This window comes from Asterias amurensis, chromosome 4, assembly GCF_032118995.1.
Source record: "Asterias amurensis chromosome 4, ASM3211899v1".
Lineage (NCBI taxonomy): Eukaryota > Metazoa > Echinodermata > Asteroidea > Forcipulatida > Asteriidae > Asterias > Asterias amurensis.
In genome coordinates, this window is record NC_092651.1 from 2905601 (window position 1) to 2924629 (window position 19029).

Consider the following 19029-nt stretch of genomic DNA (forward strand, 5'->3'; position numbering starts at 1 on the left):
TTGTTTTTTGTACTCGGTGGCAATCACCTTTTCCATGTGCGTTTAGGGACTGTGAATAATTATGGACAGTAGCGGCTATGCATAGACCCTAGAACCAAACGATGAATCTTACATTCATTCTTGTAGGCAAAGGAAATTATGTAACACTACTAAGGTTGGTTGCAGTTGGCATTGTTCTGATGTAGTAGTCAATCTGTACAAGTCTGAAATCGTACAGCAACCTATGGTTAGCTTGGTATGCAATAGGTTCATAGTGAATAGCATCCAGTGTAAAAGTATTGTATTTTAACTATTGTCTGTTTGCCAAGTGCTTCTGCCAGCTCGTCATTGCTTCCCGTAGCTATGTCAACCACTGCAGTACAGAAAAGGCACTTTGGCTGGTCCTTTCTTATTGGACTGGCTAAGATGTTTTGACCCTTAACCTCGACAGAACACATTCATCTATAAATATCACATATGACCTTTGTTTACACCGAAAAGGGAAATAAATCATTTTCAAAATTGTTGAAAGAGCATTAAAAAAAATTGCCTCATAATGTTATTCCTATAGAGAAGCGTGTTTTGTTCTAAAGCAGATTGCATCGAGGGACCGTGTCCACATAGGGACCGTAACAAACTTTGTTGGATATGGTTACAGCTGGCTATAACTTGGAATTGTACTGGTCTGGTCTGTTATGTAATAATATAGAAAGGATGGTTTTAGTTGGCAGGGGTATGCAGTACTCAATCTATAGAATTCCGAAATCGTACAGCAACATGTAACCCTATGGTTTTGCCTAGGATCTGATGTGCATATTAAAAAATGAAAAAAGCTGGATTAATAAATAATGCCAAACTCAAGTGTTTACTTAGATGAAAGCTTCAAATAAAGTTTTACATAGTTTTTTCCCCGTGGAATGAACCATATCCAACTTGTGGTTGTAAGGAAAATGACCGGACATTGAAGTATTCATGTGACGTCACGCTACTGCTGTGAGGGACCGTGTTCACGTAGGGACCGTAAGCAACAACTTTAAAGATTGCTGAAACGAATTCACTACATGTATCTTTTCCTGGTTCTCACATCAAATGGTTAGGTCTACACCTACTAGTCTATGCGATGGGAATTATATAAGAATACAATACATGGCTTCGGTTGTCATGGTTAAGCAAAACTTAATCACCGTTATTCCCAAACCGCATGTCCTGTACTTTAACCTTTCTGTAGATGGTCTGGCCGCTATGCTTTGGTTCATTGTTAACAACAACGGTGCGCTTGCCAGTGTAGAAAGATACCACAAAGTGTCCCTGACAAGCAGTCAATACTGCCCATCTGTAAACCATTGCCAGTGGAGCCTTCATAAAATGCGTTGGCAGTCTAGTTTAAGAAAGAACTTAACTCTTGTGACGTAATTTTTTTGTTTTATCCGATACAAAAATTTACCCAAACCCATATGAAAGGGATATTGCCTGGCCCTTTTTGGTCTAGTATTTGACACTTTCATTTGCTGCGAGGGACCGTGTTCACATAGGGACCGTAACAAACTTATTTGGATATGAAAGGTTGCCTGAACCTAGCATTGTACTGGTCTGAATTTGTTATATAATGCTAACAATGGATCGTTTTAGTTGGCATGGTGATGCAGTACTCAATCTATAGAATTCCGAAATCGTACAGCAACATGTGACCATGCTCACTTATGGACCGTAACAAACATTTTGGTTATGGTTAAAGGTTGCTGACACTTAGCATTGCACTGGTCTGTCGTGAATCATTTGAATCGCACAAATCCCTTACATCTATACAACCATGAGATTTCTACAATGGATGGTTCTATATAGCTGTCATTGATATGCAGCCTGTATTTAATTCTGAAAACTCCAACATGAAACCTATGGGTTGACAGATGAAATGGTATATGGCTTGCCCCAAAGAAAGATAATCCGACCCATAAAATCGACCATAATTATTTCCTTTTTCAGTAAACGAACAAAAGTCAGCAGAATTCATTTTTAAAAAAACCGTAATTAAAATTTAATGACGAGATTTAGTTTATACATTTCAAGCATTTTTAAGATCTACATTTTGTTTTATACTTTGTTGGCTTGTTTTTTCTTTTCGTTGGATTAATAAATTGTATGCTTTACTCAAGTGCTTACTTCTGAACACCTTATCCACCTTGTGGTTGTAAGGGTCATAACCGGACATTAAACTATTCACGTGACGTCACGCTATTGCCGTAAGGGACCGTGTTCACGAAGGGACCGTAAGCGACAACTTTTAAGATTGCTGAAACTTATTCACTACATGTATACATATCTTTTCCTGGTTCTCACATCACATTGTCAGGCCTACACCTACTAGTCTAAGCGGTGGGCCATTATATAATCACAACACACGGCTTCGGTTGTCATGGTTAAGCAAAACTTAATCACCGTTATTCCCAAACCGCACGTTCTATACTTTAACAAGTAAACCTTTGTGTTAGTTGGTCTGGCCGCTATGCTTTGGTCCATTGTTAATAACAATGTTGGTTCATTGTTAATAACAATGGCTCAAATCCTATAAACAATGGTGTGCTTGCCAGTTGTGGAAAGATACCAAAAAGTGTCCCTGCCAACCAGTCAATACTGCCCATCTATAACCACTGCCAGTGGAGCCTTCATAAAATGCGTTGGCAGTCTAGTTTAAGAAAGAACTTAACTCTTGTGACACAACTTTTCTGTTAATATCAAATTTCATGAACAAAATGATAACGTTCAATTTGTTATTTTCTTCTTATTCTTAAAAGCTTGAACAACGTTTTGTAATAATACGAAATAAATGTATCTAAACCTATATGAAAGGTATATTGCCTGACCCATTTTTGTTCGATATTTGACACTTCCGTTTGCTGCGAGGGACCGTGTTCACATATAGGGACGGTACAACAAACTTTTTTGGACATGATTAGAAATTGCCCGAACTTAGCATTGTACTGGTCTGGTCTGTTATATAATGCTAACAAAGGATGGTTTTAGTTGGCATGGTGTTGCAGTACTCAATCTATAGAATTCCGAAATCGTACAGCAACATGTAACCCTATGGTTTTGCCTAGGATCTGATGTGCATATTAAAAAATGAAAAAAGCTGGATTAATAAATAATGCCAAACTCAAGTGTTTACTTATATGAAAGCTTCAAATAAAGTTTTACATAGTTTTTTCCCCGTGGAATGAACCTTATCCAACTTGTGGTTGTAAGGAAAATGACCGGACATTGAAGTATTCATGTGACGTCACGCTACTGCTGTGAGGGACCGTGTTCACGTAGGGACCGTAAGTAACAACTTTAAAGATTGCTGAAACGTATTCACTACATGTATCTTTTCCTGGTTCTCACATCAAATGGTTAGGTCTACACCTACTGGTCTATGCGATTGGAATTATATAAGAATACAATACATGGCTTCGGTTGTCATGGTGAAGCAAAACTTAATCACCGTTATTCCCAAACCGCATGTCCTGTACTTTAACCTTTCTGTAGATGGTCTGGCCGCTATGCTTTGGTTCATTGTTAACAACAACGGTGCGCTTGCCAGTGTAGAAAGATACCACAAAGTGTCCCTGACAAGCAGTCAATACTGCCCATCTGTAAACCATTGCCAGTGGAGCCTTCATGAAATGCGTTGGCAATCTAGTTTAAGAAAGAACTTAACTCTTGTGACATAATTTTGTTGTTTTATCCGATACAAAAATTTACCCAAACCCATATGAAAGGGATATTGCCTGGCCCTTTTTGGTCCAGTATTTGACACTTTCATGTGCTGCGAGGGACCGTGTTCACACAGGGACCGTAACAAACTTATTTGGATATGATTAAAGGTTGCCTGAACTTAGCATTGTACTGGTCTTAATTTGTTATATAATGCTAACAAAGGATGGTTTTAGTTGGCATGGTGATGCAGTACTCAATCTATAGAATTCCGAAATCGTACAGCAACATGTAACCCAATGGGTTTACCTAGGATCTGATGTGCCTTGGTTCATTGTGAACGAAGTATTGTTTCTAAACAATGGTGTGGTTGCCAAATCCTTTTACCTAGTCTTGCCATCCCATAGATATGTAGAAAACTGCCAAATGTACGAAAAGGCACATTGGCAGGCTTGGGTAGAATAACGCAAAAAACAAAACAAAAAACAGTGTCCATTGATAAAATCTTTAGAAATTAATTGCATAATTAATAATTATGAAATAACTATTTCCTTTTTCAGTTACTTTTTCAGTAAACGAACAAAAATCAGCATGAATTCATTTTTTTAAATCCGCAATTAAAATTTCATGACAAGATCATATATTTCCAGCATTTTGTAAGCTAAGATCTACATTTTGTTTTATACTTTGTGAGCTTGTTGTGTTTTTTTCGTTGGATTAATAAATTGTATGCTTTACTCAAGTGCTTATTTCTAAACACCTTATCAAACTTTTGGTTGTAAGGAAAATGGCCGGACATTAAACTATTTATGTGACGTCACGCTACTGATGTAAGGGACCGTGTTCACGTAGGGACCGTAAGCAACAACTTTAAAGATTGCTGAAACGAATTCACTACATGTATCTTTTCCTGGTTCTCACATCAAATGGTTAGGCCTACACCTACTAGTCTATGCGATGGGAATTATATAAGAATACAATGGATGGCTTCGGTTGTCATGGTTAAGCAAAACTTAATCACCGTTATTCTCAAACCGCATGTCCTATACTTCAACAAGTAAACCTTTGTGTTAGATGGTCTGGCCGCTATGCTTTGGTTCATTGTTAATAACAATGGTGTGCTTGCCAGTGTAGAAAGATACCACAACGTGTCCCTGTCAACCAGTCAATACCGTCCATCTATGTAAACCACTGCCAGTGGAGCCTTCATAAAATGCGTTGGCAGTCTAGTTTAAGAAAGAACTTAACTCGTGTGACATAACTTTTTTGTTTTATCCGATACCAAATTTACCAAACCAATATGAAAGGAATATTGTCCGGCACTTTTTGGTTCAGTATTTGACACTTTCATGTGCTGCGAGGGACCGTGTTCACACAGGGACCGTAACAAAAAACATTTGGATATGGGTAAAGGTTGCCTGAACTTAGCATTGTACTGGACTGGTCTGTTATATAATGCTAACAAAGGGTGGTTTTAGTTGGCATGGTGATGCAGTACTCAATCTATAGAATTCCGAAATCGTACAGCAACATGTAACCCTAAGGGTTTGCCTAGGATCTGATATGCCTTGGTTCATTGTGAACGCAATCTAGTGACCAAGTATTGTTTCTAAACAATAGTGTGTTTGCCAGTTCCGTCTAGGTAGTCTGTGCTTCCCATAGATATGTAGATCACTGCAAATAGTACAGAAAGGCACCTTGGCAGGCTTGGATATAATAACACAAAATGGAAGAAACTAGCGCCATTGTACCAACTTTGAAAATTAACTGCATACAAAAATATTGTACAGTTCAGCTTGCCTTTAAATTTTAAATTCCATGAACAAAAGAATAAGTGTAAATATATATATATATATATTTTATTTTCATAAAGGCTTGAACTATTTTTTATTATATATAATCATATTTGAAAGGGCTATTGCCTGGCCCTTTTTGTTCAGTATTTGACACTTTCATTAGCTGCGAGGGACCGTGTCCACATAGGGACCGTAACCAACTTTTTTGGTGTAAACTGATCCCTGAGTGTCTTGGGTCAATACCCGCCATTCATAACTTATTCAAATGAGAACTTAATAGTTTAGTGATTGAACAATAATACTAAATGTTGCATTAACATATAGAAAAAAGGAGAAGCAAATGTTTACTGTCTCCCGTCCTTTTAAAGACAAATTCAAAAGAACCCCACTTAACATTTTGTTCATGTTGTGTGGGGATATCTGATGCTGTAACTGTAAAAAGCAAGATGACGGCCGACGGCTTCTTAGGCCTACATATTCATTTTTCCACGAGAAAAAAAAACATCAGTTTTTATAATCGAAATGTAACATCAAACTTGTGAAAATTATCTTTTAGCTTGTATAGTCTAAGTATTCTTTTCTGCTAGAAGCAGACGACCGCCGAAAGTGCAGCGGCCGAAAACCTCGGACCAGTCAAAACACAGATACGAAAGCTTACGTCACTGCATATTAATTTATCCAATCATTATAATCATTGTATCCGATGAAAACACTGGTCTGTAAAACCACTGCCTTTATCGTCATGGATAAAGACGGGACGCAGGGCCCAATTTCATAGAGCTGCTAAGCACAACAATTTGCTTAGCATGATGATATTTTTGCCTTGATTAAAACAGGATTACCTACCAAATTTCTACGTGATTTTCTGGACAACAGTTGAATACCAGTAACAAGCATTATTCAACAAATGGAAATTTGGTTGGTAATCCAACTTTTATCAAGGAAGAAACTTCATGCTAAGCAAATGTTCGTGCTTAGCAGCTCCATGAAATTGGGCCCAGTCAAACGATACCTAGCCTACCACCTCTTGAGGGCGCTACTTTGCTAGACCACTAACAAATAAATTTCAACGAACACGACGTAAACGCATGTGAAAACATCACACATTGAAGCTGACTTAGCTCGACAAAAAATGGGGTTTTAACTCCTTGCAAATACATTGTGTTGGTGCTGTCAAATCTAGACGTTTTTCTTATTCAGCTGAACAATGCTGACGTCCAAGAGTTTTGTGAAAAAGACGAAAAGAGGAGCTGTGATAAAGATAGTGCGAGAGCACTATCTTCGCGATGACATTTGGTGTGGATCAGAATTATGTGAACTTTGTCAACAGGAGTCGCCAATTTTGCAACGTGAACCGCACATAGACAGTACATTGTGTAACTTTCCGCACTATATCCTGCCTGATACCAACGTGCTTTTACACCAGGTAAATTCTGATTTTTATTGCATTTTTTTTATCGAACAATGAGCAACAACATCACCTCGAAATTCACCACGGCACTGATCTGATCACGTTCACTGTGTTGTGCGCAATCTTTGAAAGTGGACGGACATTTTGTTTAATCAGCGCGGTGTGCCTATTTTATTTACTTGCAAACTTTGAGGCCTTGTATAATTTGCGCAGGATGTCTTGGGCGCAAACTTCGAACCGCGCAATCTTTGTCGTTCAACAACTGACCATAATTCTCACCACTCACTTGTCATTTTACTCATGGAATATAAACAAAGTTTATGCCTTATCATGTTATAATTATCTGGGGTTTTTTTTGTGTGAGAATAGATTTTGCCTCCATAAAAGGGTAAGGGAAGATTACTGCCACCACAATTTCAGTGTTTCAGTTTTCACTCTACTATTACTAATCTACGCCTACACGGTACAGTACTACGAGTACTACTACTAGTACTCGGTCCTACTATTTGCTGTCAACTCGCCGTCAACTCATAAAATGTACATCAAAAATTTATAAATGGGCCATGGAAGTGTTAATTCTGGACTAAACTATATTATTTCCTATCAGTGGTCGAAATTAAGTGTATTTCCATGGTAGTCAGCAGGGCTAGTGACCAATAATTTTTAGTAGCCCTGATTAGATTTTGGTAGCCCGAAAGATACATTATGTCTCGCGTCACGGCTCAAACTTTACAATACACCAATAACATAGTTCTTTATTGTTTGTGATGATGATTTTTGCATTATTTTTCCACTAGCCCGTTGGGCTATCAAACTGGAAAAATCAGTAGCCCGGCTGAAAATCTGGTAGTCGCGGGCTAGCGGGCTAGTGGCAATTTCGACCCCTGCCTATGGTTTTTCGGTAAAATTTCTTTTACCATAAGTTAACGATCTTGTGTTGATAAATACATAGTACCAACCATTCACATCTTGGGCCAAGACTAACCCATTTGCAGGAAAAGCGCCCTCTGTTGCCATGTTGTGCAAGCTGTGTAAAATAGCAAGATGGCGGCCGACGAGATAATGTTTTAACGAGAAAAAAACTCAATTTTTATTCCGAAATGTAACCTAAAACATATGAGAATTCTCTGTTGGCTAATACTTTACAGTTCTATGCTTCTTTTGTGGGTTTTAACGGTTTATTGGAGGAGTTGACGGTGAGTTGACGGCAAGTAGTAGGACCCCTAGTAGCACTAAACTTAAATTAGACCTACATATTTAGAGAATAACGCATTAATAGTAAAAACAAATATGAACTTAAGTTTAAATTGTACTCACTATTGGTTTGTTTTCCTGCGATTAAAGACATTGGACACTATTGGTCATTGTCAAAGACCAGTCTTCTCACTTTGTGTATCTCAACATATGCATCTTATAATAAAAAACTGTAAAAATTTGAGCTCAATCGATCGTCGAAGTTGTGAGATATTAATGAAGAAAAAAAAACACCCTTGTCGCACCATGGTCACACCAAGTTGTGTGCTTTCAGATGCTTGATTTCGAGAGCTCTGAAGTCTGAAGTCTAGAAATCAAATACACTGAAAATTACTTCTTTCTCAAAAACTACCATACTTTAGAGGGAGCCATTTCTTACAATGTTTTATACTATCAACCTCTCCCGATACTCGTTACCAAGAAATGTTTTATAAATGATAATAATTATTTTTAATAATTACCAATAGTATCCAACTGCCTTTAAAGGCATGTGTGGCCTCTTGATATTGCTAGGTGACTCATACTCAAAAATCAAAATAATTTCATCAGTCTGGTATTATTTTTAATGACTGTTTCTAATAATGATTTGTGTCTTTTTGTGATTAGATTGACATATTAGAAGACAACATTATCAAGAATGTTATCCTTCTACAGACGGTACAGCAAGAGGTAATTCCCAATAAGCATAAATGGGGTGTCGTTGCCGAGCGAATAAGAGCACCGAACTCAAGCTGTGGTGTTTCCGTTCAGCAGAGTGTGGGTTCGAATCCCGGTCGTGACACTTGGGTCCCTGAGCCAAATTGCTTCTCTCCACCCAGGGGTAAATGGGTACCTGTGAGGGCAGAGATGGTTCTTGTGGTGGCAGAGGCTGTATACTCCCAGAATTCGTCACTGCAATAACCTATCTTTCTGGAAGTTTGTATATATACTCAGCGCCTTGAGTACCTTGTTTGGTAGATACGTGTGCTAAATAAGACTTAGCCATTCATAATAGTCATGTTCAAACAAAAAAAAAATTTCAAAATGTTTTGACCCACCCATCCACCCCAAATTTTTATTTTTAAATATGTTGATTTACCACACAAAATACTGTATAAACTAAGAACAAAGTAATGCCTCAAAAGATGCCTCAGATTTATCAGGTCAAAGGACTCCAACATAAAGCAGATCGAGCAGCCTTCTTAAAGCCATTGGACCCTTTCGGTAAACAGTGTTGTCCAAGGCCCACACTTTGTGTACCACAACTTCTATATCAAATGACAAACCTGTGAAAATTTAGGCTCAATCGGCCATCAGAGTCGGGAGAAAATAACGGAAAAACCCACCCTTGTTTCCGCGCGTTTCGCCGTGTCATGACATGTGTTTGATATAAATCTGTACTTCTTGTTAACGAGAAGTTATATTGTTTTGCTGTTTTCTTAAAAAGTAAAGCATTTCATGGAATAATATTTCAAGAGAAGTCTTTCACCATTGCCTTCTGTAAACCCTGTAAGTTATTTGTAAATCTGTGAACATTTTTTTTTTTTCTGAACCAAAAGGGTCCGATGGCTTTAACTATATCATGTAGAAAAATTAAAAATAAATGATTTACGATTTTCAGTTATTTCTTTTGACCCACCCGCCCACAATTTCGAAAAAAAAATGAAATTTGTTAACATTGACTATTTTGAATGGCCCCTTAGATATTATTGTTATTATCATACTATAATTTTTATTATTAATATTCCTTTATCACAGGCCAAACACCGCAATCTTCCTGTTCATAAGAGGACACGAGACCTTGTTGCAAATAAAGACAAGAAATTCTACGTCTTTACAAATGAACACCACAGGTAAGGGAGCAAATAAAGAGGTTTCGCAAGCATGCGGATACAGATACAGATACGAATATGATAATTTACCGTATCCATTCAGGTCAGCCGCTTGTTGGAATTGCTTTCATGAGTGTTTTTCCGGACAAGCATGAGTAATAGAGACCCTGTGTTTTATACACTGCATTTTTTGATTGTTTTGCTTGCAAATGACTAAACAATTTCTATCGATATCAAGCATGATACCAGTGAAAGCGATTCCGTGAGAAATGTTTTTGATCTGGGACAAAAAGACAACTAAACGTCTGTAAAACAGTATCCGTTTTTTCTACAAAGTGTATGAGCTCCTGTATCCGTTGCTAACGTGTTTGCAAAATACGATAGTCGCAGACACGTGTCACGTGAACACACAAAGTGTCAACGTGTCGGTATCTGTATCTGTATCCGTACACTTGCGAAACCTCTCTACTGTCTGTACTAATATACAAATGTTGATGTGCTATAACCATGACGCTGGAGGTGATCCCCAGAGTATTCTATTTTCCCGAAGTTAGGAAAATAGAACAGTCAAGGGATCAAAGAGAGTGTCGTAGTTTTAACTTTTGAATGAAAAAGATCTGTTGCATGGCCTTGCCAAAAATTATTTATTTCAGTTTAAGTTGATCATCAATAAAAAATACCAAACTAACAAGGTATTTGTACTACATGTAGACAAATGGTAGATGAAAAGATACAATTTCACTAACCCTAAGACGCCTAGACAGGTAAAAGGGTATTATACAGACTAAAAAAACCTGTAAATTACAGCAACAAAAATGTACAAAAAACAATACACGGAAAGACAAAACAGGAACGAGGGATAGGCCATAGGTGACATGGATTTTAAAGTACGAAGCAAGTCATCTAATAAAATTGTTGTTAAAATAAGAAATTGCACTGGGTAAGAAGGAGAGGCGATGATGATTAGTGTTGGATTTGAGTTGATGCAATAATACGACTTCTTATCACCAGCTGTGTCTGAGATCATTGCTAAGTAGACATATTGTAATTTATTCTACAAATCTGAAGTGACCTTCAGGCCTTGTGTGTCTGGCGACTTGCATAAAACAAAATATGAAAAAAAAAAAAAAAAATCTGTGTTGGCAGCACAGTGTATTTTGTAGTGTGCTGGGCAAAAGTTGAAAGTTCTGGGCCCACCGCCGTCCACCCTGGCTACAACACTGTCTAGACAAAATGTCAATAATTTTAATTTTCATGTTTCGTTTGTTGTTGTAGGGCAACGTACTCTGAAAGAAAACCTGGCGAAACTGCGAACGATTACAGCGACCGTTTGATAAGAAATGCAGCCAAATGGTACCAAGATCATCTCCAACAAGGGAAGAAACCTGTTTCTGTAGTCTTGTTGTCAAATGACAAGGCCAATAGAGACAAAGCCTTGGAAGAAGGTCTGTTGGCTTATACAGGTAAGCTCAGTCATAGTAGACAATCAACTTCAATCAACTTTCATTAGCATGAAACCTTTCTTGGTAACGAGTAATGGGGAGAGGTTGATAGTATAAAACTTTGTGAGAAACTGCTCCCTCTGTAGTGATATAGTTTTCGAGAAAGAAGTAATTTACCACGAATTTCATTTCAAGACCTCATGTTTAGAATTTGAGGTCTCGAAATCAACCATCTTCACACAACTTCATGTGACAAGGGTGTTTTTTCTTTCGTTATTATCTAGCAACTTTCGACGACCAATTGAGCTCAAATTTTCAAAGGTGTTTTATTTAATGCATATGTTGAGATACACCAAGTGAGAAGACTGGTCTTTGACAATTACCAATAGTGTCTACTGTCTTTTAAAACACAGGGCTCCAATTTGGGGTAAAATTCCACAAGACCACAGGGCTTGTAGTTAAAAATGTTTACTTGATCAGAATTTATTTCACTTGACCAGAATATTTATGAGAAAGAGCTTCCTCAATGCTTTGATCAAAAAGCTCCGATCGTCTTCTTGAGAAAGCTGTTATCCAGAAGACGATCAGAGCATACTAATCCGAAACGTCGAGTTGAAACCAGACCAATGGTTCTTTTTAGAACCACCCCAACTCATTAGAGATAGTCATTACATGGTGGTACCGCAAACCTTTCTATATCACATTTCCACCATGCAAAGTTTCAAATCCTACTTACAAACTTCAAATTGTAAAAACAAATTTCAGTTGAACAAGCACTGAGAGATGATCTATCCCATAATTGTCACATGGGTTAGTATTTTTGTACACAACGGAATTGACTTAAAGCCATGGACCCTTTCGGTAAACAGTATTGTCCAAGGCCCACACTTCGTGTATCACAACTTGTATACAAAATAAAAAACCTGTGAAAATTTAGGCTCATTTGGTCATCCGAGTCGGGAGAAAATAACGGAAAACCCATCCTTGTAACCGCGCATTTTGCCATGTCATGACATGTGTTTAAAATAAATCCGTAATTCTCGCTATCGAGAATTGATATTGTTTTAATTGTTTTCTCAAAAAGTAAAGCATTTCATGGTATAATATTTCAAGAGAAATCTTTCACCACTTCTGTAAACCCTGTAAGTTATTTGCAAATCTGTGAACTTTTATTTTTTTCTGTACCGAAAGTGTATAATGACCCCAACTCATTAGAGATAGTCATGACATGGTGTTACCGCAAACCTTTCCATATCACATTTCCCACATGCAAAGTTTCAAATCCTACTTACAAATATAAAATTGTAAAAACAAATTTCAGTTGAACAAGCACTAAGAGATGATCTATCTCATAAATGTCACATGGGTTAGTATTTTTTTACTCAATGGAACTGACTGAAAGTCAACATTTAAACTTAATTTCTTTCTGTGAAAAATACTACACAGTGACTTGAATTGAAAAACACATGGCAGCCGGACTTGTCCAGTGCGAGAATACTATGAAAGAAAAAACACCCTTGTCACTGTGCTTTCAGATGCTTAGACATTAAAAGTATAAAACATTGTGAGAAACAGCTCCCTTTGAAGTGACATAGTTTTGAAGAAAGAAATAATTTTTCACGAATTTGATTTTGAGACCTCATATTTAGAATTTGAGGTCTAGAAATCAAGCATCTGAAAGCACACAACTTCGTGTGACCATGGTGCGACAAGGGTGTTGTTTCCTTTCATGAATATCTCGCAACTTCGACGACCGATTGAGCTCAAATTTTCACAGGTTTGTTATTTTATGCAAATGTTGAGATACACCAACTGTGAAGACTGGTCTTTGACAATTACATGTACAATAGTGTCTAGTGTCTTTAAGTAACCTTATTATTCAATATTTGTTGCAGTTCATGATTATGTGAAGTCACTTACTGCCAAGCCAGAGCTGGTAGACAGGCTAGCTCAACTTGCTAATGCTGAGAAGGATAGAAAACAGGTAAAGAATCAAATAATAATAATAATAATAACAAATTCTTATATAGCGCATTTCACAATAACCGGATCAATGCGCTTTACATAAGTGCCCTGGGGTGGATTTCACAAAGAGTTATTATGACTTGTCTTATCTTGAGTTAGGACGAGTAACTCGTCCTAACTTAGGATTAATCTTAAGGTCTGCATGCTACAGTGCAGGGTTGGGACTCGTCCTAAGTCCTAAGATTAATCTTAAGTTAGGAAGAGTTTTGTGAAATCGACGTCTGGTCATAGGGCCAATTACATAACATCCCTGTTAATGTTTCTCAGCTCCCTTGGGAGCATACAACCTGGGCAACAGTTTATATCGCTCCAAAGGCTTTTTCATTCACAATACCAACCCGTACCCTCGCAGGTACCCATTTATACCCCTGGGTGAACTGAAGTAATTATAGTAGAGTATCTTGCTCAAGGACACAAGTGTCACAACCGGGATTCGAACCCACACTCCGGTGACTTAGCACCACAACTTGAATTTGATGCTCTTAACCACTCGGCCATGACACTCAGCGATAATACTCTATACTTGTTTAAGACAACACAGGATGCATACTATTTGCTTGAACCCACGATGTGCTCATGAGAGTTAGCCCCTGACATGACCTAATCAAACGCCAACTTCCCTCAGAATTAAAACTAATGCATCTTGGGACAGCTGACTGGAACTACATTCTTTGTGCATGACGTGTAAAAGTGTTACTGTGGATTCACGAAAAGACCAGAAAATAATGAATGAATTTACAAATCCACAGTAACACAAAAGTACCCGTCTTCAAATGAAAGAATACTCACTGCTCACAAAGTCGTCGATTTAAAGGTGAAAATAAGTGTCAAACCCTGTGAAAATATCCCGCTGATTTACAAACAAAATGTTGTCCATTGAGGAAGTTTTTCATTGTGATGTCATGCACTTCTATCAGCCCCCAAGTGAACCATTCCCCAATGGGGCACTTGGGGCTGACCAGGGTGAGCCCTGCCTATGACATCAAACCTATTCCAACTTAATTCATAATGTGAATTCATGAAAAATAGTTAGTGAAAACAATTGGCAATTTTAAACTATCTTAGCTATAGACGATGTGACCTGTGACATCACATGTTGTACACAGCCTAATATAAGAAAACATAAAGTCTTACATTTTATGGAGATTGCACTGTGGAGATTATCAACTTTTGATATGATGAAAGGGGGCACATCTAAAAACTTGTCCAACTTTTACTTTCATAATTCTTGGATTTATGTGGAAATTATGACACAAAAATGTAAATTTTCCTTTATGACCTTTGCGGTATTTTGCCTGCCAGAATTCCCAAAGAATGTACAAGGTCACAATAATTGTAAACAAAGTTCACATGGTCTATACAAACTAATAGTCCATACTTGTTACATGTAACTCCTTTTTTCCCCTTCCTCGTTGTAGAAGGATAGTGACATAAGTTCTGATGGTGGACGTAAGGTTCTATTCCCTGAACACATGTCATCCACTCAGCTTCAAACAGCCATCAAGAACAAAAAGATCAAGCAGGGAACTTTCCACGCTAGCACAGAAAACTTCAGGGAGGGCTTTGTCAGTATACATGGTGAAGAACAGATGGTAAGTATGCAGAAATTTGACTCAAAATGTTCCTTTAGTAGTAAAAGCGTTTACTTTACAATGGCTCCACTAGTCTTTGTTAATGACACTGGACAGTATTTGTTATTGTCAAAGACCAGTCTTCTCACTTGGTTTATCTTAACATACGCACAAAATAACAAACCTGTGAACATTTGAACTCAGTTGGTCATCGGAGTTGCGAAAGATTAATGAAAGAAAAAAACACCCTTGTCACACAAAGTTGTGGAATTTCAGATGCTTGATTTCGGGACCTCAAAATCTAATTCAAAGGTCTTGAAGTCAAATTCAAACACTTAAGTGGAAAATAACTTCTTTCTCGAAAACTATGTTACTTCAGAGGGAGCCGTTTCTCACAATGTTTTGTACTATCAACAGCTCTCCACTACTCGTTACCAAGTAAGGTTTGATGCTAACAATTATTTTGAGTAATTACCAATAGTGTCCACTGACCTTTGCAATTCTAGAGCAGTGTCATACCAACTAGGAATGTGAAAGTGGAAACACCAAGAAATGCAATTGAGAATAAAACTAAATAAAAACGGCTAACAAATTTTGAGTTGTTTATTGAAAGTACATCCAAAAGTTGGCCTTAAAAAAGAATATATATTTTGTTTTGACAGTTTTGGCTTGTTTCTCAATACTGATTTTGACAAACATTCCGGGATGTAATTTCTTTATTTAACTCTTCATTAAAGGGAAGGTACACGTTTGGTAATTACTCATAACAAATATTAACTTAAAAACTGACTTGGTAACACGCATTGGAGAGCTGTTGATAGTATAAAACATTGTGGGAAACGACTCCCTCTGAAGTAACGTAAGAGGTAATTTCTCACTAATTCAAAGTCTTTTATTCTTATCTGAAAGCACACACAAATTCATCCAACAAGGGTGTTTTTTCTTTCATCATTTTCTCGCAACTTGGATGACCAATTGAGCCAAAATGTTCACAGGCTTGTTAATTTATGGTTATGATGGGATACAGCAAGTGAGAACACTGGTCTTTGACAATTACCAAACGTGTACCTTCCCTTTAACTGCAGTGAAGTTTATTTAACTTTTTTTCTATTACTTTTTGTTAATAGATATTCATCAAGGGTTTAGCCAATCAGAATCGAGCTGTGAACGATGACATAGTAGCTATAGTGATATTACCAAAACACCAGTGGACCTGCCCATCATCTGTCGTTGCCGTTGACAACGCTAACAAAGAGGAAGATGCTGAGAAGGATTTAGAAGAAGTAAGTATTACCTTTTTTTTATTTTCAAAGTAGACCATAACATGGCCCAATTTCATGGCTCTGCTAACCATAAGCACAGAATCGGCACTTAAGGAAGCAGGGAATTCTGTGCTTTCGGCAAGCGTATTTCACAGGTTAGCAGCGATTTTGGCTTCTGCGTGTGCATACTCCGCGTTACTAGGCAGTCTACGCTTATAAGGCTAGCGCAGAAATTCGGCGCTTGTTGCACGTAAGGAGGGAATCATGATCAGAACCGCAGAATTCAGGGGTTTGCAGAGCCATGAAATTGGGCCCCGGTCATGCCGATTGACGGACTTATGAATTTAGAGCAAGTTTGAGTGCGCACATGTAGTCGACTTCTGACCAGCAATGTACATGCGCAGTGATGCACTCACTTGAACGACTTGTTTAGAAGTCTAGTCAACTGTCGGTACCATGGCCGCCCTCTTTGCGCTTTACACGTGTTAGAATGGAACTTGTCGTTTGGACCACTGACGAAACCATGGTCCTCAGGCTGGTTTTAAATAGTCGACCATTTGTCGACCAATGGTCGACCAGCCTTGGTTCGAGTCAAAATAGTCGACCTTAAGTTTAAATAGGATTTGAAACATTGCATTGTGGAAATACGATATGGAAAGGTTTGCGGTAACACCAAGCAATGACTATCTCTAAATGAGTTTGGGTAGTTCTGAAAAGAACTGTTGGTTTGAACTCAATGAAAACCTTAAAGACATTGGACACTATTGGTAATTGTCAAAGACCAGTCTTCTCAACATCTGTGAAAATTTTAGCTTGATTGGTCGTTGGAGTTGCGAGATAACTATGAAAGAAAAAAACACCCTTGTCACACGAAGTTGTGTGCTTTCAGATGCTTGATTTTGAGACCTCAAATTCTAGACTTGAAGTCATGAAATCAAATGCATGGAAAATTACTTCTTTCTCGAAAACTACGTCACTTCAGAGGGAGCCGTTTCTCACAGTGTTTTATACTATCAACAGCTCCCCATTACTCGTTACCAAGTGAGACTTTATGGTGATAATTATTTTGAGTAATTACCAATAGTGTCCACTGCCTTTAAGTTTACCATGGTGCACACTTGCTCTTAGTTGTATTGTATTATTTATTTTGTTTATCGAAATATAATGGAATCATTTTGCTTTCAGGGTGATGAACTATCAGGGTCGAGCCAACCTGAAAACTCTCGTCCAACTGGGAAGATTGTTGGTATTGTAAAGCGTAACTGGAGACCCTATTGTGGTGTACTTCAGCCATCAAATAATACTGGGGTAAGTTTGTTATTATACATACATACATACATACATATCAGCATTTATAAGGGGCGTCTTTTTCCCAAGGTTACAAAGCCTCTACAGAAGATGCAATAAAGAAGTCCAAACTCAAGATGTTATAATGAAAAGTGCAATAAAACAGTCGGCTATTTCTGTATAAGTGAGTCTTTATTAGGCTCTTGAATTGTTTATGTGAAGTTGCATGGCGAAGATGTGATGGTAATGAGTTCCATAGATTTGGAGCAGCTCTTTAGACAGTGCGAGGTTCGGCCAAGAGGTTCTCTGAGGAAGAGCGTAGGGAATGTGGTGGAACGAAAGTAGCATGTCAGATTTGTACAGTGTATGATGGTGACTGGTTATTATTATCTTCCAGTACGCGCTAATCCACCAATCAGATGCTTGAACTGGAGGGTGTTATAAAAATCGTATATACAACTTTCTCTAATTTGATTGCACAGTGCGTATTATGAATGTCAATGCGTCACGCTCCGTATACGGACAGTGCAAAAATTACATTTTAAACGTACATTTGTGCGCGTACATGCTTCGTCGCAAAATAATGTTCTGAAATTTTAAACTTTGCGCGTTGCACGTGAAACTGGAAGATAAATTCGTTATAACATGCGCTCGTGGAACACAAAAAAATATGGCGCGTCTGCATCCCATATCCATTGGCCTCGTTGGATATGGGACGCAGAAGCACTATATTTTTCCGTATTCCACTGGCGCTTGGAATGTGTGATAACTTATATTATTTTTTTTATGCAAGTCGCCAGACACACAAGGCCTGAAGGCCACTTCGAGGTATGGGCTACAATTTGTTTTTGCCAGGGGCTGTTGCCACCTACTCCTGTTTTCGGCCGCTCGGCCCGATATGCCACTCGATTACACAGAGTTTTGACATCTGGAACTTCTATTGTAAAGCATTCCAACAGTACCACAAGGAAAATATAAAACCCCAAAAAAACTGTATGTTAGTTTTCACAGGACTCGGGGAAAGTACTGAGTTTACAGTGCTATTACACATCCTTGTATGGGTAAAACCAAAAAATTAATATTCAAAGTCCCCGATGCAAATTTAACATCTATTTTAAACTCTATGTTTTTTTTTTAGGGAACACGTCACTTGTTCATGGCTGCAGAGAGAAAGATTCCAAAGATACGAATTGAAACGAGACAAGCCGCTACACTACAGGGACAGAGGATTATTGTCGGCATCGACAGCTGGCCACGAAACTCTAGGTATCCTCTGGTGAGTCAAGAAAATACTGATTTTAATTTAAAGACAGTGGACACTATTGGTAAATGTCAAAGACCAGTCTTCTCACTTGGTGTATCTCAACATAATGCACAAAATAACAAACCTGTGAAATTTTGAGCTTGATTGGTCGTAGGAGTTGCGAGATAACTATGAAAGAAAAAAACACCCTTGTCGCACGAAGTTGTGAGTCAAGAAAATACGTATTTTAATTTA

General features: G+C 37.9%; 1 protein-coding gene across 4 annotated transcripts in view; it reads left to right on the forward strand.

Moving 5' to 3' along the window:
* Positions 1-19029, forward strand: part of LOC139936067 (exosome complex exonuclease RRP44-like) — a 201398-nt gene that overhangs the window by 112521 nt on the left and 69848 nt on the right. For 3 of the 4 annotated variants that reach the window (XM_071930789.1, XM_071930788.1, XM_071930790.1), the window contains 8 exons: positions 8740-8802; positions 9871-9965; positions 11220-11407; positions 13282-13370; positions 14830-15003; positions 16110-16265; positions 17430-17552; positions 18670-18807. In XM_071930789.1, the coding sequence (XP_071786890.1) occupies positions 8740-8802; positions 9871-9965; positions 11220-11407; positions 13282-13370; positions 14830-15003; positions 16110-16265; positions 17430-17552; positions 18670-18807 (1026 nt within the window). Of the gene's footprint in view, positions 1-6541; positions 6895-8739; positions 8803-9870; positions 9966-11219; positions 11408-13281; positions 13371-14829; positions 15004-16109; positions 16266-17429; positions 17553-18669; positions 18808-19029 lie in introns of those variants that run through there. The other variant, XM_071930787.1, reaches the window with a different exon arrangement.